Below are 23,988 nucleotides of genomic sequence, written 5' to 3'. Positions count from 1 at the left end.
GCTAATCAGCACTAGTACTATATAGTATCTGTAAGAGATCAAGACTGATCGCATTCAGATCTATATATGTACATTAGGGTCACCTTAGGCTCTACAAAAAACGCAGTGTTCGCCCGATCAGGCCTGATCTTGTGCCCACACTTGCGTTCAGTCCGCCCAACCGCAGTGACAGAATTTTTTTTTTCTGATCACTGCAAAAATACAGTAAAATCGCTGCGCCGCTATAAAGATCACTTTTGAGCTTTTTGGATCTTTATTAGCGATCGCAGCTTTACTTCGCAAGCACTCCTTTTTACTAGGTAGGTTTGCTCTTTTTCCTGGGTAGTCTCAGAGGAATACCCCCTACATTTAGTGAACCCAAAATGTCAAACAAGGGGTATTCCGCTGAAGAGGCCTACAGGATTCTGTCCGTGATGGATGAAAGCGATGGGGACGCCTCACCCGCTGAATCCAGTGGTTCAGAATATGAACCTGTAGACAGCAGTGGCACTCTAACCGCTAGCGAAGATGACGAGGTTGAGGTCCCTGCTGGTGCTAGCGCTGATCTTTTTTATGGTGCGGCATACACCAGCAGCGCAGCACATCCTGGACCTTCTACCAGCTGCCGTATTCCCTGGTGAAGTGGCGAGCACCAGAAGGGCAGTTCAAGCTGGTACGGTGGCACGTGCAATACCTCCCCCGTCGCAGCCACCGCGTTCACAGGCCTGTAGAACCCTTAGTCTCCCAGAGGTGCTGGCAAATCCTAATTGGCACTCCCCTGCTTCCGCCACACCCTTATTGCCCTTTCACCGCCCAGTCTGGAGTTCACGTGGAGACGGCTTATTGAGGATCGGCCCTTCAGTTTTTTGAGCTGTTCTTCACCGCGGATCTCTATGACCTAGTTGTGGCAGAAACCAACCGCTACGCCACACAGTTTATTACCGCCAATCCGGAAAGCTTCTATGCCCAGCCTTACCGGTGGAAACCAGTCATAGTTTCAGAGTTGAAAATTTTTTTGGGCCTTATCCTCAGCATGGGTCTAACTAAAAAAAATGTATTGCGGTCATATTGGTCTAAAGACCCAATACATTACATGCCCATGTTCTCTGCTGCAATGTCCAGGGCACGTTTTGAGGTCATCATGTGCTTTATGCATTTCGCTGACAATAACACCTGTCATCCAAGAGGCCACCCTGCTTATGACCGGCTCAACAAAATTCAGCCCCTCATAGACCATTTGTCATCCAGATTTGCAGATGCGTATACCCCTAATCAAAACATCTGCATAGACGAGTCCCTAGTACATTTTATCGGGCTCCTTGGCATAAAACAGTACATCCCCAGCAAGCGCGCCCGGTATGGGGTCAAACTGTATAAGCTCTGTGAAAGGGTCGTTTTAGGGTCTATGAGGGAAAAGACTCAAAACTGGAGCCGGTCAGATGTCCTGACTACCTGGGGAGCAGTGGCAAGATTGTCTGGGACTTGGTGTCACCCTTACTCCACAAGGGGTACCACTTATACGTGGACAATTTTTACTCAAGCGTGGCCCTCTTTCGGCACTTACATCTAGTCGGAATTCAATGCTGTGGCACCGCGCGACCTAGTCGCCGGGGCTTCCCCCAACGGCTCGTTAGTACCTGACTTGCACGGGGGGAGAGGGCTGCCTTGTGTGACCAAGAACTGCTCACGGTGAAGTGGAGGGACAAGAGGGACGTTTACTTTCTGTCCACCATTCACGCAGACACGACTGTCCAAATTGAAAGGGCAACTGGAGTCATTGTGAAACCCCTCTCTGTCCACGACTATAAACTTCACATGGGAGGGGTGGACTTCAATGACCAGATGTTGGCTCCCTATTTAGTTTCCCGACGCACCAGACGCTGGTATAAGAAGGTGTCTGTATATTTGATTCAATTGGCTATATATAATAGTTTTGTTCTCTACAGTAAGGTTGGGAGAACAGGATCCTTCCTAAAATTCCAGGAAGAGATCATTTCGGAAATCCTGTATCCAGGAGGGTCCGTGCCCCAAGTCCCTGATGTAGTGAGCCGTCTACATGGCAGACACTTCCTGTCTGTCTATCCTGGTACCCCAAATCAACGTTCCCCAAGAAAAAGAGGTTGTGTCTGTAGCAGGGGTGGAATAAGGCGTGACACCACCTTTTTTTGTCCTGACTAGCCTGCCCTATGCATAGGGGAGTGTTTCCGCAAGTTCCACACACAGGTACACTATTAGTATAGGGATTGCGTGACACAGGACAGGCACACAGGGGTCTTAGGGCCCTTTCACACAGAGCTGCCACAAACCTCTCCTTTCACCTGGGACAAAGTACATAATGTACTTCGCCACATCTCTGGGCGATTTGCACTTTGCACATTGTCCCATGGGGAAGGAGAGGTTTGTCCTCTAAAGGTAAAAAAAAATGCTATGGAGCATCAGACTACCGGATCAAACATATGATTATTAACATATTAACAGACTGGGGGTTTTATATGCGTTTTTGAGGTGACAGGTTCCCTTGAATATAGTAAGGTGTAACTAACCTATTTCTAAATCACCCACTGCTTGTGAGAGAAATGTATCTAGTTGTGTGGCTGAAATAGACTTTAGGGAAACCCAAACATAACTGTTCCTTCACAATTATGTTTGTACAAAGAAGCACTGACATTATGCAAACTTTTCATGAAAAATCAGGTATATGTTAAGGGGGTCAGTCAGTCCTTGTGCCTAAACAGAAATCTATGACAGCACTGGGCTGCAGTAGACTTCTGGCTTCATTTACGCCAGAAAACTGGTGTAAATGAAGATGAATTTGTCTCTGGTGTTGGCCACGCCCCCTTTTGGAAAACGGGCAAGGGCGGCGTAACTTGCAAATTTTTCCTAAAAAATAAAAGTTGCATCTAAAAAGTCACAAACACAGCTTGCAACTTTTTAAAGCCACTTTTCTGGAGAAAGGGAGATGATAAATCTCCCAAGTCTTTACATCGAAAGCAAGTTATTTTATGATCTATAATATTAAACACACACCCACTGAAAATGCCTCCATAGCTGCACCTTTTACAGGTTCTGATGCAACTGACAATAAAAAGCAGATAAAAATTTAGTACCTCTTGTTGAGCTTTTCTTTGCTTTCCTGGACGATTCCTGAGAAATAAGCTGCTGGGACCCCCAGTGACTCTTCTATAAAACCTGGCAGCAAGGGCTCAATTCAATGCAGCGCCACCACAGGGAAAATAAAGCATTACATGCTGGCCTCATCAGATGCTCTGCAGCTGTTATCCTCTCTAGCTAAGGGCTCATGTACACGGTCTGCAAAACATGGATGATGGCCGTGTGCATTCTGCAATTTGCAGAATGGAATGAGCGGCCCATGATAAAAATGCCTATTCTGGTCCGCAAAACAGAGGCCACGGAACAGAGTGCTGTCTTTTGGGGCCTCATTGATGTGAAAAGATCCGCATCCAAGCCGCAAAAAATGCAGCTCCAAACAACGTCGTGTGCATGAGCTCTAAGGAATAGTGGTCCAAAGCAAAGGCTCTATTAACTCACATTAATGCCCCATTATGGGTTTTAACATTATGAGTACAGGTGAAAGAGTTAAAGTGCTTATTTTCTGTGTACATTTTCTGCATTAATGCCATAGAGAAAAATGAATTATACCATATATCACCATAACAAACATGTTGGAACTATACAAGAAAAATAAACTTTAATTTTGAGATTGAAAACAGCAACGCAAACAAGAGTCTGTGGATTGAATTTTGTGGTATGGATAATTTAAAGTAATCTCATTTACAAGTATGCGAGCCTTATCCCCTCAATCCTCTAATACATATAAATCTTGTAAGAGGCTAATGCTATGCTGTCGTTCTTAACACATTAGACTCCGTGAGCTGTAAAGCCAAGATTTTTTTTTTTTTTTAGAGAGCATAGAAGCTCAGGTATCCAGAAACCAACCCAAGCAGACTTAGTCCTCAATCAGCAAGAGAAGGGTCCTCTTCAGAACTTTTCTGGAAAGGAATCCATCTCTTCCTTGATTCGTTTCTCTACCAGCAGCATGAGCTGGCTGTCGTTGGTTGGGATGTTGACGCTGGCAAACACTTGCTTCTTGGTCTTCTTTGCTGTAATGCGTCAGTTAAAAAAAAATAAAAAATTTGATTCATATGGGACTTTACCAGCATCTGATCTACAACGTCCGCATGTCAGAAAAATACATTTTTCTGTGACATAAATTATCCCCATTTATTGATTATCAATATTATTGGGCACAGCGAGTCGTTTTTTTTTGTAACAGTTGCTCAATGTAGTTGCTTTTAACGTCGAAAACATGACAGATGAAGCAGAGCTGGGACTTAGGGCTGCAGTAGACGATTATTTCAGAAATCGAGTATTCCATAGATTTTTTTTTTTTTACGATTAATCAAGTATTCTAATAAGAAAAAATGAATTAATAGACTGTTTTCCTTTATAAAAACTCATCAGACCCCTGCCATCAGTCCCCAACACCCTTCGTTCCCCCCAGTGCCATCAGCTCCACTATCCCCCAGTGCCACCAGCTCCACTATCCCCCAACCCAGTGCCATCAGCCCTCCCCCACCCTGGGCCAGAAGCTCCCCCCCCTCCCTTGGGCCAGCAGCTCCTCCCCCTCCCTTGGGCCAGCAGCGCTCCCCCCCCTCCCTTGGGCCAGCAGCGCTCCCCCCCCTCCCTTGGGCCAGCAGCGCTCCCCCCCCTCCCTTGGGCCAGCAGCGCTCCCCCCCCTCCCTTGGGCCAGCAGCGCTCCCCCCCCCCTCCCTTGGGCCAGCAGCGCTCCCGTCCCCTCCCTTGGGCCAGCAGCGCTCCCGCCCCCTCCCTTGGGCCAGCAGCGCTCCCGCCCCCCCCCTTGGGCCAGCAGCGCTCCCCCCCAACCCTTGGGCCAGCAGCGCTCCCCCCCCCCCCTTGGGCCAGCAGCGCTCCCGCCCCCTCCCTTGGGCCAGCAGCGCTCCCGCCCCCTCCCTTGGGCCAGCAGCGCTCCCGCCCCCTCCCTTGGGCCAGCAGCGCTCCCGCCCCCTCCCTTGGGCCAGCAGCGCTCCCGCCCCCTCCCTTGGGCCAGCAGCGCTCCCGCCCCCTCCCTTGGGCCAGCAGCGCTCCCGCCCCCTCCCTTGGGCCAGCAGCGCTCCCCCCCCCCCCTCCCTTGGGCCAGCAGCGCTCCCCCCCCTCCCTTGGGCCAGCAGCGCTCCCCCCCCCCTCCCTTGGGCCAGCAGCGCTCCCGCCCCCTCCCTTGGGCCAGCAGCGCTCCCGCCCCCTCCCTTGGGCCAGCAGCGCTCCCGCCCCCTCCCTTGGGCCAGCAGCGCTCCCCCCCCTCCCTTGGGCCAGCAGCGCTCCCCCCCCCCTCCCTTGGGCCAGCAGCGCTCCCCCCCTCCCTTGGGCCAGCCAGCAGTGCTCCCCCCCCCCCCCCCCCCACCTTGGGCCAGCAGCGCTACCCCCTGCTCTTCCTGACACCCGGAGTGCACTCCGGGCGCCCGGCCTTGGTCGCACCAACTTATCTTTCCAGCAGGGGCGCCGCCGACACTCCATCGTTCCGCGCTGCTCTGCGCCTGAGGTCACACAGCGCGTCAGGTCACTGCGTGCGTACGCCAGGAGGTTAGTGCAGCGCGGGACCATGGACGTGCTGTGGAGTGTCCAGAGGCCCCCTGCTGGAAAGGCGAGTATGGAAGACCACGGAGCGGGAGTAATAGCAAGCGATTCACGCCCACTCCGTGGTCACGTGACGCAAACAAATCCTCGATGCAAAAAAATTTTGATTTTGATTTAGTCGAGTACTCGTTGCAGCTCTACTGGGACTGTCATGGAACTTCTTTTCTGAACTGAGCCAGGAAGTAAGTACTATAGTGGCAGATTATGCAGTTACTATGAGCCCTTGGAGAGAGGGGTCTGACCCCCCTATTGGTCCCATTCCTTTGCTACAGGGTGGCAAGAAGGTGTGCAGGACTCCCGTCTCAAAAGTACTAAAAGGCTAGCAAACAAGGGGGTGAGGTATTGGACTAAAAGTAACAGAATGGGAGTGGAGGGGGAAACATTCACTAATCCCTTCTATTCTGGGTTGCAAAACAGGCACCATAAGGGCTCATTCAGACGGCCGTATGCTGTCCGCAAAAATGTGGATCCGTTTTTTTTGCGGATTAGATGCTGTCCCATTCAGTTCTATGGGGCCCTTTTCTTCCATTGCACGGCTCAGCAAAAAAATGAAACATGTCCTATACTTGTCAGTGAAAATCAGGACATAGTAACATAGTACATAAGGCCGAAAAAAGACATTTGTCCGACCAGTTCAGCCTGTTATCCTGTCCTATTTATAGTCTATGGATCAGCAAAAAAATGGAATGCAATCCGTGTTTTTTTTTTTGCGGACATGCTGAACTGTCCGCAAAAAAAAAAAACAGATCCACATTTTTGCGGACAGCATACGGCCATCTGAATGAGCCCTTATAATCATTTTGATCTTGGCTCTGGGGTCCCCTCTCTTTCTGTTGTGCCACTATTGTTCTATGGAAAGTCATGATATCATATTTAACCCTTTAAAGGCTATATGTACACCTTTGGGGGCACTTATTTAGGCCATACTCTTATAAGTTTCATAAATTGAGCTATAATAAGTGTTTATGAGGTCAGGAGATCAGAGATAAGAGCCACACATGAATGCAAAGAAAACAGAAACTGACAGCCTGCAAACAGACTGATTTTGAATCCTTTATCTCAGAAACAGCTGAACATTTTTAACCCCTTAGCTACCAGCGCTTGTCCATATTGCTTCCTTTGCATGCTGGATTCATTTTTCCATCACATTATACACTGCTCGTTTCCATGGTTACAGACCACCCTGCAATCCATCAGTGGTGGCCGTGCTTGCACAATATAGGAAAAAGCACTAGCCTATGTGCGCTCCCATGGTCCTTGCCACCAGAGAGGCTGACGCTTTTTCCTTTAGTGTGGTCATAACCATGGACATGAGCAGTGTATAATGTGATGGGAAAAATGAATCCAGCCAGCAAAGGAAGCAATACGGGCAATCGCAGTACATTAGTAAGTGCCTTGTATTATCTTTCTCTACATGAGAAATGCCACTTACTGAAGTGAGACAACCCCTTTAAGCAGTGTGAATACAGCCTAAGGCTACATTCACACGAACATATTTTGTTTCCGTGTCCGTTCCCTTTTTTTTGCTGATTGGATAAGGACCCATTCATTTCAATGGGTCTGCAAAAAATGCAGACAGCACACCGTGTGCTATCCACATCCGTATGTCCGTTCTGTAGCCCTGCAAAAAATATAGAACATGTCCTATTCTTATCTGTTTTGCGGACAAGGCTAGGCATTGTTACAATGGATCCGCAAAAAAAAATGGACGCAACACGGATGTCATCAGTACATTTTTCTATGAGTGTACAAGAATCTGGAAGGTCTGACAATCCATCAGCAGTGGGGTTCCCACATTTGATGGATTTAGGGGGTTGCTCTCTTCGAAATCAATGGTAAGGTACCCAAATACGTACATTCAAAGCAGATGTTGGACGTAATACCAGTGTAAAGCAAAGGGACAGGACATACTCACCTAGTCTCTGGGCAAAAGAACTCGATGTTGTATCGGATTGATCCCCGAGAATCTGTGAGGATAAAGGCATCGAGTCCTACCAAGAAAGCACAGAAGAAAAACTATGAAAGACAGGCCTACACCACAGGAACCCAATCACATTACAGCATAATGAATCCACTGGAAGTGAATGTTGATGGCTTCTGATCTCTATTCTACGTAGGTCCTCGTTTACAGTCGCGGGGGTAACATTTATCTCGATGATGTCCAACAGCAGAGGCACAAAGTAGACGAGGAGTTCAAGGGCAAAAAGTAGGTAGAGGAGGTCACAACTGCTGATAAACTGTACTGAGGCCAAGCTGTGGAGGGGTCCTGAGCGGGCATATGAGTGGGGTTGGTCTTGATAAGATAATATCTTAATTTTAAAAAAATGTAATAAAATATTTATTTATTCCAAAATTTTGTGCACTCCAATATCTGTATGCTGAGCAAGGCGTGTACCAGGATGCACCCATTAGCTCAACCAATACAAGACGCTGAATAACTTGGCTGGAATAGTGATAAGGTGTACTATTTAGCACACTCCCATAGGTGGCGCTGTTGTACACTTCTCAAAAAAATAAAGGGAACACAAAAATAACACATCCTAGATCTGAATGAATTAAATATTCTTCTGAAATACTTTGTTCTTTACATAGTTGAATGTGCTGACAACAAAATCACACAAAAATAAAAAAATGGAAATCAAATTTTTTAACCCGTGGAGGTCTGGATTTGGAGTCACACTCAAAATCAAAGCGGAAAAACACACTACAGGCTGATCCAACTTTGATGTAATGTCCTTAAAACAAGACAAAATGAGGCTCAGTAGTGTGTGTGGCCTCCACGTGCCTGTATGACCTCCCTACAACGCCTGTGCATGCTCCTGATGAGGTGGCGGACGGTCTCCTGAGGGATCTCCTCCCAGACCTGGACTAAAGCATCTGCCAACTCCTGGACAGTCTGTGGTGCAACGATAGAGCGAGACATGATGTCCCAGATGTGCTCAATTGGATTCAGGTCTGGGGAACGGGCGGGCCAGTCCATAGCATCAATGCCTTCGTCTTGCAGGAACTGCTGACACACTCCAGCCACATGATATCTAGCATTGTCTTGCATTAGGAGGAACCCAGGGCCAACCGCACCAGCATATGGTCTCACAAGGGGTCTGAGGATCTCATCTCGGTACCTAATGGCAGTCAGGCTACCTCTGGCGAGCACATGGAGGGGTGTGCGGCCCTCCAAAGAAATGCTACCCCACACCATTACTGACCCAATGCCAAACCGGTCATGCTGGAGGATGTTGCAGGCAGCAGAACGTTCTCTACAGCGTCTCCAGACTCTGTCACGTCTGTCACATGTGCTCAGTGTGAACCTGCTTTCATCTGTGACGAGCACAGGGCGCCAGTGGCGAATTTGCCAATCTTGGTGTTCTCTGGCAAATGCCAAACGTCCTGCACGGTGTTGGGCTTTAAGCACAACCCCCACCTGTGGACGTCGGGCCCTCATATCACCCTCATAGAGTCTGTTTCTGACCGTTTGAGCAGACACATGCACATTTGTGGCCTGCTAGAGGTCATTTTACAGGGCTCTGGCAGTGCTCCTCCTGTTCCTCCTTGCACAAAGGCGGAGGTAGCAGTCCTGCTGCTGGGTTGTTGCCCTCCTACGGCCTCCTCCACGTCTCCTGATGTACTGGCCTGTCTCCTGGTAGCGCCTCCATGCTCTGGACACTACGCTGACAGACACAGCAAACCTTTTTGCCACAGCTCGCATTGATGTGCCATCCTGGATAAGCTGCACTACCTGAGCCACTTGTGTGGGTTGTAGACTCCGTCTCATGCTACCACTAGAGTGAAAGCACCGCCAGCATTCAAAAGTGACCAAAACATCAGCCAGGAAGCATAGGAACTGAGAAGTGGTCTGTGGTCACCACCTGCAGAACCACTCCTTTATTGGGGGTGTCTTGCTAATTGCCTATAATTTCCACCTGTTGTCTATCCCATTTGCACAACAGCATGTGAAATTGATTGTCACTCAGTGTTGCTTCCTAAGTGGACAGTTTGATTTCACAGAAGTGTGATTGACTTGGAGTTACATTGTGTTGTTTAAGTGTTCCCTTTATTTTTTTGAGCAGTGTATTTTCTTTACCTTCATGTCCTTAGAATTTCTGCTTTCAATATAACATGTACAGTAAAGTAGTACAGAAACAAAAATACCTACTGTACAGTCAAAACATAGACATGTTAGACCTCAGATGGTAAAGCTATAACTGCCTGGTAGCTCAGCGGGGTTTAGGATATATCATATGCCTATATCCATCTTAAAGGGACATTCCGGGTTTAAGTCCCTTTTAAAGGGATTCTGTCACCAGGTTTCACCCCTGTCAGCTAAACATATGCTGATGTTCAGGGCCTCATCAGGATTCCTTATATTGGGCTTCTAAATGTGATCCGTAGCCTTATTTTGCTAAAAAACTGCGTTTACTAACCCGTCACTCAAAGAAATAAGGTGCCCAAGGGGATGTGAAGCGATGCCAGGTGCCGGCCGCACCCGCCGCCGTTCGTGCCCAGCGCCGCCTTTCCAGACTTCTGCGCCGCCTCCTAATCCTCTGTGCCGCCTCTCGCTCTCCCTCCCTCCCCCCTCCTCCTGCTGTAAGATATCGCACGTGCGCACAGGGCTCTGCCTGATGCGCCCGTGCGGACTTCTCCATTTGCCTTCTTACAGCGAAGTGCGCGTGCGCATGCACTTCGCTCAACCCCCTGTATGACCTGCACCTGGCGCCAGCCTCTCAGAGCCCTGTGCGCAGGCGCGATATCTTACAGCAGGAGGAGGGGGGAGGGAGGGAGAGCGAGAGGCGGCACAGAGGATTAGGAGGCGGCACAGAAGTCTGGAAAGGCGGCGCTGGGCACGAACGGCGGCGGGTGCGGCCGGCACCTGGCATCGCTTCACATCCCCTTGGGCACCTTATTTCTTTGACTGACAGGTTAGTAAAAGCTGTTTTTTAGCAAAATAAGGCTACGGATCACATTTATAAGCCCACATTAGGAATCGTGAAGACGCCCTGAACATCAGCATATGTTTAGCTGACAGGGGTGAAACCTGGTGACAGAATCCCTTTAAAGACTGTATCACAGACACAGAGAGATGGCCTAGCCCCACAGAAATACTGGGTAATACTGCAGCACTACAGCATGTACTTACATGTGGTTTTCTGGCAGTAACTGTGGAGATCTCTGCCACTGTACAATTAAAGTGGGGGCAATTTCTAATATGAAGAATATGACACTGCTTTAAAGGGAACCTGTCCTCAACTTTATGCTAACCTCACTGAGGGCAGCATAAAATAGTGACAGAAATGCTGATGTCAGTGGTGTGTCACTCATGAGCTAGAAGTAAGTGGTTGCCGAGAACCAGCATCATAATCACTGCAGCACAGGCCTGGAAAAGAGTCAAGAGAGAAAGGGAGAAAACTAGGTAGAGGACTGTCAGTCATCAGCAGGTGGGCGGGAGAGCAGGAATTCATGGATAACCAGGACTCTTCTCAGGTGGCTGTGACTCTTCTCCATGCCCAGTCTGCAATGATTGGTTCTTGGCAACCACTTACTTTTACCTTATAAATGACAGACCGCTGAAATCAACTCACCTGTGTCTACTTTATACTGCTGTTAGTATGGGCAGCATAAAGAAGATGGCAGGTTCCCTTTAAAGGGATTGTCCAAGAATTTGATATTGATGGCTTATTCTCAGGACAGGTCATCATTATCAGATTGGCAGGGGTCTGACTCCCGGCACTGCCGCCAATCAGCTGTTTGAAGAGCCAGTGGCACTCCATGGGCGCCATGGCCTTTTCCTAGGCCAGTGACATCACATTCATCGTCACATGACCTAGGCGCAGCTCAGCCCCATACAAGTGAGTTGCAATACCAAGCATGGCTGCTATCCAGTGGATGGCGCTGTGCTAGGTAAGCTGTGAGGACGCAGTGACGCTCACCAGAGCCCCGCAGACTCCTGAAACAGCAGATCGCGGGGGTCCCGAGTGTCGGACCCCTGGCCAATCTAATATTGATGACCTATCCTGAGCATAGTCGATCAATGTCAGGATCTTGGAAAACTCCTTTAAAGGGATTATTCCACAAGTGTAAAACGGTTTTCACCCCAATATTTAGAGGACGTCTATAATAACCATGTCTGCACATGGGTCCACACTGTGCACATCTGTGCCCGCACTATGCCGCCATGTAAACGTATCAGGGCAGTTAAGGGCACTAGAAACCCAAAGGGAGCCACTTTCTTTCCCAATCACTTGCTGAGGTGATAATCCCCCTGAAAAGGGACACGTCCATCATATATGAATATTCAATGTATTTTTGGGATGGTTTTCTGGATATAGAAGTTTTTGAAGTCACTCCACGTATTCCACTTCCTCCTCTGTTTGGACTTTTAGCACGGCTTAACGCCTTGCTTGACTTCCTCAGTGAGATCATTCAGTCCCAACGAGGGAAGAGGGTTGAGTGACTCAATTAGAGCCCCCAACTCTTCTGTGGGGATCTTATCCAGGCCCATCCCAATTCTACTAATCTACTATTACACTATAAGATAACACCTTCCCCTCACAGCAGCAGTAAACTAACATTGGGTTCCCTATCTATAAGTTTTCTCTCTCTGTGCTCACTACTATAGAGGGACAGTGATTTCTATAGAATCCTCAATTGTATAGTACTGCCAAACTGAAAAAGAGTTTAAAACTGTACCTCTTTCTGATGGAAGTGTCCCTTTAAAAAAAAAATCACCTTGAAAATGACGGTGGGCTAGGACTGTCTGAGTTCAGCTGTCTGCCTAACACCAGGCGCTGACACTAGTGTGGATCGCTCCAGATCAGTACTCCCCTGTGCAAAGTCGCTAACTATCCAGAATTTGCCGGGACTGTCCCCTAGGCCCCTTTCACACGAGCGTGACGGATTAGGTCCGGATGCGTTCAGAGTGCGTTCAGTGAAACTCGCACCATTTCGCAAGCAAGTTCAGTCAGTTTTGTCTGCGATTGCGTTCAGTTTTTTCCCGCACGGGTGCAATGCATTTTGATGCGTTTTTCATGCGCGTGATAAAAAACTGAAGGTTTACAAACAAGATCTCTTAGCAACCATCAGTGAAAAATGCATCACATCCGCACTTGCTTGCCCCTTTCACTTCTATGGGGCCAGGGCTGCGTGAAAAACGCAGACTATAGAAAATGCTGCGAATTTTGCAGAACTGATGCGTGAATAACAACGCTCATGTACACAGACCCATTGAAATGAATGGGTCTGGATTCAGTGCGGGCGCAATGCGTTCGCATTACGCATTGCGCCCCCGCGCGGAAAACTCGCTCGTGTGAAAGGGGCCTTATTTTCAGACAGTCTTGGCAAATTTGGGCCATTACGGGCTGAAAATGGACGGGTCTAACATAAACCCTGCCCCCCTCCAAGGGACGGCAGTACCGGAATGAAACGGATCCGTTTTGATTTTGCACATCAGGATGTATCCGTTCCGTTAGGATGCAGTTGTGCGAAATCAAGACAGCAAAAAAAAAAAACGGATCTGTCACTAAATGCATTGAAAGTCAATGGGTCACCATTGACTTACATTGTTTTCAGCGCCGGATCAGTTTTTTCCCGTTTTTATGACCGGACACAAAACTGCAGCTTGAAGCGGTTAGGTGTCCAGTCACAAAACGGAATGAGGCGGGAATGGAGGACATCCTGATGCGATCGCTCTCCATTCAGAGTGCATGAGGACCAAGCGGAAACTTTTTTTTTCCGGTATTGAGATCCTTTGCAGGATCTCAATACCGGAAAACGATAACGCAAGTGTGAAAATAGGCTTACGATGGTAAGCATGCTGGTGGAGACCACAGTGATGACTACTATACAAATGATGGTGGTGTGGAGTTTTAAAGAGGCATTCTCAACTTAGACATTTATGGCATGCCCTTGCAAGCTGAGAGTGGGCGGGGCATGACACAATTTCCCTTCTATGCACAATCCCGCACTCATATACAGAACAGGTACTACTGCTACTAACAGAAAGTGAAAGTATAGCAGCTGCACACTCACAAATCTGCTACACATGGCCACGGCCAGATTACACAGCGTCGCGGAGTAGCCGACCCACAGGAAGAAGCAGTCCTGTAGGCTCATGACGTGGAAGTGGACGAGCCTGTCACTGATCTTCTCGCTGAAGTTGTGTATAGTGATGGACCGATGTGACAGCTCCATGGTTTCCATGCGTCCCCCTCTGACGGTGCCCGACTTCCGGTGACGTCATCGGCTCGCCACTTCCCCGTGTGTGAGACCCTGGCTCCCCAAACAAACATGGCCGCTAAGGAAGTTCCCGGTTTGGTATAGAGCTCAGGTATGGAGTGTGCGAAAATGGCGCCAAGCTTTTTACTGTATCAGTAGCCCGCCATGACTACAGAAATATCTCGTCAGTAGTGTAATGTGACCCGTTGGCCGCAACAACCAGTCAGAGCTCCCCTTTTAATGTAATTGCTGTTAAAACTGCACTAAGAGGAAAGAGGTCGGCTGTGATTGGCTGGAGGTGTTTGAGCCGCCCATAAGGCGCTGCCTGCGGAGTTCCAGTGCAGAGCTGCTGAAGCATGCGTAGTCTGTGCCTAAGGCCTCATGCACACACTGTATTTTGTTTCCGTGTCCGATCCGTTTTTTTTTTTTGAGGATAGGATGCGGACCCATTAATTTCAATGAGCCCGCAAAAAACGCGGACGGCACACCGTGTGCTGTCCGCATCAGTATGTCCGTTCCGTTGCTCCGCAAAAAAATTGTGCATGTCCTATTTTTTTCTAGTTTGCGGACAAGGATAGGCATTATTACAATGGATCCGCAAAAAAAACGGATGCCATGCGGAATGTCATCCGTTTTTTGGCGGACCGCAAAACACATACGGTCGTGTGCATGTAGCCTAAGGCCTAGATCGCCGCTAGCATGTCCGCAATATACCGGTCCTATAGGGCTGTGTGCTTTTATTTTGTTTAAGAAATGATTTTAGAGATATGTAAATGAGTCTTGTAAGGTGCCCAAGGGGCTGTACGAACCTTCCTGGTGCCCAGCACCGCCTATGTCCTCCAAATCTCCTCCTTTCGTCACAGATAGATTGCTGCGAGCTCGCGCATGCGCAGTTCCTTCCCTGAGGCTGATGCCAGCACAGAATTTTTGAAAAGAAAAAAAAGTGTTTTGCATAATAAAAAATACCCTTTCCCAAAACAAAGATATATAAAATTGTAAACAAATAGGGGAAAAAAAGAAAACAGACATATTGGGTATCGCCACATCCGTAATGGCCGACTCTATAAAAATATAAAGTGATCCACCCAGTCAGGTCAACGCCGCAAAAAAAAACCCAAAAAACTGCCGAAACAGCCATTTTTTGGTCACCTCGCCTCACAAAAAATATAATACCAAGCAATCAAAAAGTCGTATATACCCCAAAATGGTACAGGTCACCTCATCCCTTAAAAAAAGAGCCCCTACATAAGACAATTAGGGATGGGCGAATCGACTTGGGATGAAACATCCGAAGTTGATTCGCATAAAACTTTGTTTCAATACTGTACGGAGCGAGCGCTCCGTACAGTATTAGAATGTATTGGCTCCGATGAGCCGAAGTCTCACAAGACTTCGCATAATAACTTTAGAAATTGATTTATACTGTAAAAAAACATTTCCCGAAATCGGGTTCGGTTCCAAGTGGTACATCGGAGCCAATACATTCTAATACTGTACGGAGCACTCGCTCCGTACAGTATTGAAACAAAGTTTTATGCGAATCGAGTTCGGATGTTTCAACCGAAGTCGATTCGCTCATCTCTAAAGACAATTGGCAGAAAAATAAAAAAAATATGGCTTTCAGAAAATAACAACATAAAAGCAAGATTTATTTTTTTTACTTTTTATTTTTGTCCCACTCTGGGACCTCAACTTTTGGGGGTCTGATCCCCTGTACAATGCATTACACTACATCCTGTGTTGTAATGCATGGACTGTCAGTGTAATACACTCCAGCCAGGGAGCTGGATCTCATAGGCTTACGTAAGAGGCAAGCACTGTAGCCTATGTAAGGCATCGGGCTGCCGTTCCAGCCATTGGGTCCCCGTCATCGCAGCGTGGGAACCAGATGGGGTGGGGGAGGGTGCCCATATCCACTGCAAACCCCGTGCATGCCGCGGTCAGTGTTGACCGCTTCATACAAAGGGTTAGGCCCCTTTCACACGAGCGAGTTTTCCACGAGGGTGCAATGCGTGACGTGAACGCATTGCACCCGCACTGAATCCGGACCCATTCATTTCTATAGGGCTGTGCACAAGAGCGGTGATTTTCACGCATCACTTGTGCGTTGTGTGAAAATCGCAGCATGTTCTATATTCTGCGTTTTTCACGCAACGCAGGCCCCATAGAAGTGAATGGGGCTGAGTGAAAATCGCAAGCAAGTGCGGATGCGGTGCGATTTTCACGCACGGTTGCTAGGAGACGATCGGGATGGAGACCCGATCATTATTATTTTCCCTTATAACATGGTTATAAGGGAAAATAATAGCATTCTGAATACAGAATGCATAGTACAATAGGACTGGAGGGGTTAAAAAATAAATAAAATAAAATTTAACTCACCTTAATCCACTTGATCGCGCAGCCCGGCTTCTCTTCTGTCTTCTTTTTTGAGGAATAGGACCTTTGATGATGTCACTGCGCTGATCACATGGTCCATCACATGATCTTTTACCATGGTGATGGATCATGTGACGGACCATGTGATGATCGCAGAGACGTCATCAAAGGTCCTTTTCCTGTGCACAGCAAAGAAGAAGACAGAAGAGAAGCCGGGCTGCGCGATCAAGTAGATTAAGGTGAGTTATATTATTTTTATTTATTTTTTTAACCCCTCCAGCCCTATTGTACTATGCATTCTGTATTAAGAATGCTATTATTTTCCCTTATAACCATGTTATAAGGGAAAATAATAAAATCTACACAAAACCTAACCCAAACCTACATCTACGGCACTGGTATCCTACGGGTTAATGACCCATCTGTCAGAAATATATAAAATGTTCCTCTTTAGGAGGCTGGCCAGATGTCTGGCTCCCTGGCTCCCGGTCCACCATCTGGAACAGACACCTGGAAGTCCTCCTTTTTTGTGGCCTGGCGCACTCAGAGAGCAGCACTGTGTAAGCGTGTGCTGCAGCCACACACTGATTAGGACTGGCTCGTGTGCTCAGTCAGTCACTAGAGCTGGCCGGCATGACATCCCGCTCTGTGACTGCAGTGACTCACTGCTGAGCCAATCCAGCGGTAAGGGCTCATACACATGACAGTATTTTGCGTTCAGTATACTGGCCGTTTTTTGTGGTACATATACGGTACAAAAACGGAACACATACGGAAATGCATCCGTATGTCTTCCATATCCGTTCCGTTTTTGCGGAACCATCTATTGAAAATGTTATGCCCAGCACATTTTTTTCTATGTAATTACTGTATACTGTATATGGCATACGGAAAAACGGAAACAAAAAACGAAACAGCGGATCCGTAAAAAACGGACCGCAAAATACCGAAAAAGCCATACGGTCGTGTGCATGAGCCCTAAGTGAATACCTTGCATCATCCCATTCAGCCAGTCACAGGGGTTGGCAACCCCCCGGCACTCCAGGTGTTGTGAAACTACAACTCCCAGCATGCATACTTGCTCTGCTCAGAACTCTTGTAGAAATGAATGGAGCATGCTGGGAATTGTAGTTTCACAACAGCTGCTCTAGTGAATGACTGAGCGTGAGAGAAGCAGCAGTTGGGCCGCGGACAGCAGAGGTCTGTGTGTCCTTATGTCTCTGTCCCGATAGAACACAAACCTTCCCGACCACAAGGTGTGTTACGGGCAGCAGGGACCCTGGCAGCGCCCAATGCCCAGTCCAGTCTTCATGTTTGAGAGCTATAGAAGTAGAATTCCACATGGTACAAGCACTTGGTCACTTGGCTTGCTGCATATACTAGGCTGGCCAGGCAGTGCTAGGGAGCAAGCAAAAGATTAAGGTTGCATTTACATGACCGTATGTATTTTGCGATCCGCAAAAAAATAAGGATGACGTCCATGTTGCATCCATTTTTTTGTGGGCCCATTGTAACAATGCCTATTCTTGTCCACAAAACAGACAAGAATAAGACATGTTCTATTTTTTTTTAGCGGGACTCCGGAACGGACATAGGGATGCGGACAGTGCACAGTGTGCTGTCCGCATGACATCAATGGGTCCGCATCCAATCCGCAAAACATGCAGATCAGATGCGGACCTAAAAATATGGTCGTGTGATTGGAGCCTTAGGGGTTCTCCCCGTGTGCGGATGAAAAGATTCGGGGGGCAGTCAATGGCAGGCGACGATGGGGTTGAGCCTCCGTACCGTAACCCGGAGGCTCATTCCCGTCGCTGCCTGCCATTAGCTACCCCCCTTCCCCCCGGACACTGGATGTTTTCATCTGCGCACGAGGAGAAGCAGCGGCGGCCGTGCAGGCTTCAGAAGCGACGCGGGTGCCGGGGAGCGAGGTAAGTACATTGTGTGTGAAGGGCCTGGGCATATGGGGGGCATTTCAGGGGTCGGATAACCCCTTTAAAGGGGTTGGCCGGTTTTCTCAGGGTAGGTCAATATCAGATCGGCAGGGGGGTCCAACTCCGGACACCTTCGCCAATCAGCTATTTGAGCTGCTAGCGGCGCTGTGTTCTCTTCACTGTTTACCTGCTTGCCGTTGGAGCGGACACATTCACTTCAGTAGATCGGTGGTCTACATTTTGTCAGGCAAGAATGTTTTTTCTTTTGAGAAACGGATATACAGTCGTGTGCATGAGCCCTTATTTAGAACTGGGCGATTCATGACACTATAACAGGGATGGCCAATCTGCATCTCTCTAGCTGTTGTAAAACTACAATTCCCACCATGCCCTGCTGTAGGCTGATAGCTGTAGGCAGTCTTTGCATGCTGGGAGTTGTACAAACCGGATTCCAAAAAAGTTGGGACACTAAACAAATTGTGAATAAAAACTGAATGCAATGATGTGGAGATGGCAAATGTCAGTATTTTATTTGTAATCCAACGTAGATGACAGATCAAACGTTTAATCCGAGTAAATGTATCATTTTAAAGGAAAAATACGTTGATTCCAATTTTCACGGTGTCAACAAATCCCAAAAAAGTTGGGACAAGTAGCAATAAGAGGCTGGAAAAAGTAAATTTGAGCATAACGAAGAGCTGGAAGACCAATTAACACTAATTAGGTCAATTGGCAACATGATTGGGTATAAAAAGAGCTTCTCAGAGTGGCAGTGTCTCTCAGAAGCCAAGATGGGTAGAGGATCACCAATTCCCACAATGTTGCGCAGAAAGATAGTGGAGCAATATCAGAAAGGTGTTACCCAGCGAAAAATTGTAAAGACTTTGCATCTATCATCATCAACTGTGCATAACATCATCCGAAGATTCAGAGAATCTGGAACAATCTCTGTGCGTAAGGGTCAAGGCCGTAAAACCATACTGGATGCCCGTGATCTCCGGGCCCTTGAACGACACTGCACCACAAACAGGAATGCTACTGTAAAGGAAATCACAGAATGGGCTCAGGTATACTTCCAGAAACCATTGTCAGTGAACACAATCCACCGTGCCATCCGCCGTTGCCAGCTGAACAGCTCTACAGTGCAAAGAAGAAGCCATTTCTAAGCAAGATCCACAAGCTCAGGCGTTTTCACTGGGCCAGGGATCATTTAAAATGGAGTGTGGCAAAATGGAAGACTGTTCTGTGGTCAGACGAGTCACGATTCAAAGTTCTTTTTGGAAATCTGGGACGCCATGTCATCCGGACCAACAAGGACAAGGACAACCCAAGTTGTTATCAACGCTCAGTTCAGAAGCCTGCATCTCTGATGGTATGGGGTTGCATGAGTGCGTGTGGCATGGGCAGCTTGCATGTCTGGAAAGGCACCATCAATGCAGAAAAATATATTCAGGTTCTAGAACAACATATGCTCCCATCCAGACGTCATCTCTTTCAGGGAAGACCCTGCATTTTTCAACAAGATAATGCCAGACCACATTCTGCATCAATCACAGCATCATGGCTGCATAGGAGAAGGATCCGGGTACTGAAATGGCCAGTCTGCAGTCCAGATCTTTCACCTATAGAGAACATTTGGCGCATCATAAAGAGGAAGGTGCAACAAAGAAGGCCCAAGACGATTGAACAGTTAGAGGCCTGTATTAGACAAGAATGGGAGAGCATTCCTATTTCTAAACTTGAGAAACTGGTCTCCTCGGTCCCCAGACGTCTGTTGAGTGTTGTAAGAAGAAGGGGAGATGCCACACAGTGGTGAAAATGGCCTTGTCCCAACTTTTTGGGGATTTGTTGACATCATGAAATTCTGATTCAACATATTTTTCCCTTAAAATGGTACATTTTCTCAGTTTAAACTTTTTTTTCCCGTGATTTATGTTCTATTCTGAATAAAATATTAGAAGTTGGCACCTCCACATCATTCCATTCAGTTTTTATTCACGATTTGTATAGTGTCCCCACTTTTTTGGAATCCGGTTTGTAGTTTTGCAACAGCTGGAGAGCCGCAGGTTGGCCATCCCTGCACTATAACATGCTGGTGAACATGTGGGCCCCTGCACTATAACATGCTGGTGAACATGTGGGCCCCTGCACTATAACATGCTGGTGAACATGTGGGCCCCTGCAACAGGCAGGAAAAGGTGTTATTATTGCAGGATCCAATAATAGGCTGACGGGATGGGCTCTCCCCTTAAGAATTATTGAATGTTATTTCCTGTTACAGCTGGTAATTTTTTTATATTTTTTTGTGTGTTTCTTCCTATATAGGTCATTGAACAGCAAATATGGCTGGATATCATTCTTATATTGGTTACCCCTGGATCATTGACTACCTTTCTAAATACGACAGTGCTGCTGCTAGACAAAAACCTGTCCCTGGTCAGGTGGTCGAGGTACGTTGGGTATGATTTCATGGTCAAGACCTTCAAGGCTGCATCTGAATAGACATTAGACAAAGATTATTTAGTTGGCAGTTATCACTATGAAATATCCCATATGTTCACTTCTTCAGATAAAGGGGTTGTCCAGTCTTTATTAAGTAAAGGCCTATTGCCTATTGCACGGGTCAGGGTTATCGGACCCCCGAGGATCAGCTAGTGGTGGCTTAGGCTACTTTCACACTGGCGTTTTGAATTCCGTTTGTGAGATCCGTTCAGGGCTCTCACAAACGGTTCAAAACGGATCAGTTCAGCCCCAATGCATTCTGAATGGATAAGGATCCGTTCAGAATGCATCAGTTTGGCTCCGTTCCGCCTCCATTCCGCTCTGGAGGCGGACACCAAAACGCTGCTTGCAGCGTTTTGGTGTCCGCCTGGCGATGCGGAGCCAAACGGATCCATCCTGAGTTACAATGTAAGTCAATGTGGACGGATCCGTTTTGACTGACACAATATGGTGCAGTTGAAAACTGATCCGTCCCCCATTGACTTTCAATGTCAGTCAGGACGGATCCATTTTGACTTGGACTTTTTTTTTTTAAAGAACAATGCAAACGGATCCGTTCTGAACGGATACAAGCGTTTGCATTATAGGTGCGGATCCGTCTGTGCAGATACCAGACGGATCCGCACCTAACGCAGGTGTGAAAGTAGCCTTATCTTGACACTAGCCCATCACTTTGTAAAGGCTGGACAACCCTGTTAAGCACATTCAGACATTTGAGATTGTTGCATTGTTTGCAAAAACTTAAAGGGGTTGTCTCACTTCAGCAAATGGCATTTATCATGTAGAGAAAGTTAATACAAGGCACTTACTAATGTATTGTGATTGTCCATATTGCCTCCTCTGCTGGCTTGATTCATTTTTCAGTCGCATTATACACCAGGGATTTTGACCATCCTGTAATCCAGCAGCGGTGGCCGTGCTTGCCAAGCTGAGCCCCCGCTCTCCGCTCCCAGCCTAAAGCCCCTTAGTGACCTTACCTCATAATGACAAAGTGAAAACAGAATGTTCGAAATCTTGCTAATTTATTGAAAAAGAAAAACTAAAATATTGCATTAAATTAAATATTCAGACCTTTTACAGTACTTCCGACTTAGTTGAAGCACCTTTGGCAGCGACTACAGCCTCCAGTCTTCTTGGGTATGATGCCACAAGTTTTGCATATCTCGATTTGGGGATTTTCTGCTATTGTCTTCTGCACATCCTCTCAAGTTCTGGTAGGTTGGATGGGGACCGTCAGTGGACAGTCATTTTCAGGTCTATCCAGAGATGTTCAATTAGGTTCAAGTCAGGGCTTTGGCTGGGCCACTCAAGGACATTCACAGAGTTGTCCCTAAGCCACTCCTGTGTTGTCTTTGCTGTGTGCTTAGGGTCATTGTCTTCTTGGAAGGTAAATCTTCAGCCCAGTCTGAGATCCAGAGCAGGTTTTCATTAAGAATATCTCTTTACTTTGCTCCATTCAACTTTCCCTCTCCCCGGCCAGTCTCTTTGTCCCAGCCACTGAAAAACATTCCCACAGCATGCTGCTGCCACCACCTTGCTTCACTGTATGGATGGTATTGGGCAGGTGATGAGCAGTACCTGGTTTCCTCCAGACATGACGATTATAATTGCGTACAAAAGGTTCAATCTTGGTTTCTTCAGACCAGAGAATCTTGTTTCTCACAGTCTGAGAGTCCATTCGGTGCTTTTTGGCAAACTGCAGGTGGGCTTTAATGTGTCTTTTACTGAGGAGAGGCTTCTTTCTGGCCACTCTGCCATAAAGTCCATATTGGTAGAGTTCTGCTAGGATAGTTGACCTTCTGGAAGTTTCTTCCATCTCCACACGGGATCTTTGGAGCTCAGCCAGAGTGACCATTGGGATCTTGATCATCTTTGTTACCAAGGTCTTTCTTCTCTGATTACTTAGTTTGGTGAGGCACACAGCTCTAGGAAGAGTCCTGGTTGTTCCAATCTTCTTTAATTTAAGAATTATGGAGGCCACTGTGCTCTTGGGAACTTTTAGTGCAGCAGAAATTGTTGTACCATTCTCTAGAACTGTCCCTCCACACAATCCTGTCTCTGAGCTCTACAGTCAGTTCTTTCCTCCTCATGGCTTGGTCAGTTGTCAGCTGTGAGACCTTATTTATAAAGGTATGGGTTTTTGCTACTCGGGTCCAATCAGCTGAATTTACCACAGGGGGACTCCAATATAGGTGTAAAAACATCTCAAAGAAGATCAAGAGAAGTGGGAGGCCCCCAGAGCTAAATTTTTAAGTGTCATTGCCAAGGGTCTGAATACTTAGGTCCATGCTAAATTTTTGTTTTTTTGTAAAAAAAAATTGCTAAAATTTTATAAAAGTCACTATTTTCACTTTCTTATTCTAGGGTATTGAGTGGAGATTGATAGGTAAAACTTGATTTTTTTTTTTCACTTTAGCACAAGGCCACAATATAAAAGACTTTCCAAATCCATTACGCAACATGTCACACTTTGTGCTGTTAATGCCCAAAACTTTTTTGTAATTTATACAGCGAAACCTCAGAACGCCACTTTTTTGAGAGAACCAGACCTCCTCCATTTAAGGCTACTTTCACACTCGTGTTTTGGTTTCTGTTTGTGAGATCCGTTCAGGGCTCTCACAAGCGGTCCAAAACGGATCAGTTTTGCCCTAATGCATTCTGAATGGATAAGGATCCGCTCAGCATGCATCAGTTTGCCTCCAATCAGTCTCCATTCCACTATGCAGCGTTTTGGTGTCCGCTTGATGAAACTGAGCCAAACGGATCCGTCCTGGCACACAATGTAAGTCAATGGGGACGGATCCGTTTTCTCTGACACAATCTGGCACAATAGAAAATGTATCCGTCTCCCATTGACTGATCCGTCTTGGCTATATTACAGATAATACAAACGGATCCGTTCATGACGGATGCATGCAGTTGAATTATTGTAACGGATCAGTTTTTGCAGATCCATGACGGATCCGCCCAAAATGCGAGTGTGAAAGTAGCCTAAGACTACAGTATTGCAATCACATTATAGTTTGTATATGTCCAGTGGCCCAGTTTTGAAAAACCACCTCTCAGTCTGGTGACACGACCACACGTTTTATAAAGTGTGTGTCATCACTTGACCCTCCTCCATGGTGCTGTGTCCAATGGAATCATATGTAGCGTGATAAAGTATCTGTATAAAACTGACCCCAAAGATCTCACAAACTTTTAAAGGGGTTGTCTCACTTCAGCAAATGGCATTTATCATGTAGAGAAAGTTAATACAAGGCACTTACTAATGTATTTCGATTGTCCATATTGCCTCCTTTGCTGGTTAGAT

The 23,988-nt window shown here is 47.1% G+C and overlaps 2 protein-coding genes across 2 annotated transcripts in view; one reads left to right on the top strand and one right to left on the bottom strand.

Moving 5' to 3' along the window:
* Positions 1–3,666: 3,666 nt before the first annotated feature.
* PSMG4 (proteasome assembly chaperone 4) lies at positions 3,667–13,922 on the bottom strand. Its single transcript, XM_040431977.1, has 3 exons — positions 13,675–13,922; positions 7,568–7,643; positions 3,667–4,100 (listed from the first exon to the last, which is right to left on the bottom strand). The coding sequence occupies exons 1-3, from the start codon at positions 13,843–13,845 to the stop codon at positions 3,979–3,981; spliced, it is 369 nt and encodes a 122-aa protein (XP_040287911.1). The 5' UTR covers positions 13,846–13,922; the 3' UTR covers positions 3,667–3,978.
* Positions 13,843–23,988, top strand: part of ACD (ACD shelterin complex subunit and telomerase recruitment factor) — a 67,680-nt gene continuing 57,534 nt past the window's right edge. The window contains exons 1-2 of the mRNA XM_040431974.1: positions 13,843–13,972; positions 20,499–20,623. Coding sequence (XP_040287908.1) covers positions 20,516–20,623 — 108 coding nt within the window. The 5' untranslated portion in view covers positions 13,843–13,972; positions 20,499–20,515. The remainder of the gene's footprint in view (positions 13,973–20,498; positions 20,624–23,988) is intronic.

Source organism: Bufo bufo, chromosome 5, assembly GCF_905171765.1.
Source record: "Bufo bufo chromosome 5, aBufBuf1.1, whole genome shotgun sequence".
Classification (NCBI taxonomy): domain Eukaryota; kingdom Metazoa; phylum Chordata; class Amphibia; order Anura; family Bufonidae; genus Bufo; species Bufo bufo.
This window is presented reverse-complemented; position numbering and strand designations above follow the sequence as displayed.

Coding starts and splice junctions, on each gene's coding strand:
- PSMG4 (XM_040431977.1), bottom strand. CDS start 13,845: ATGGAAACCATGGAGCTGTCACATCGGTCCATCACTATACACAACTTC. Junction 7,644..13,674: donor TGGCCATGTGTAGCAGATTT/GTGAGTGTGCAG, acceptor CTTTCTTGGTAG/GACTCGATGCCTTTATCCTC. Junction 4,101..7,567: donor TTCTTTTGCCCAGAGACTAG/GTGAGTATGTCC, acceptor GACGCATTACAG/CAAAGAAGACCAAGAAGCAA.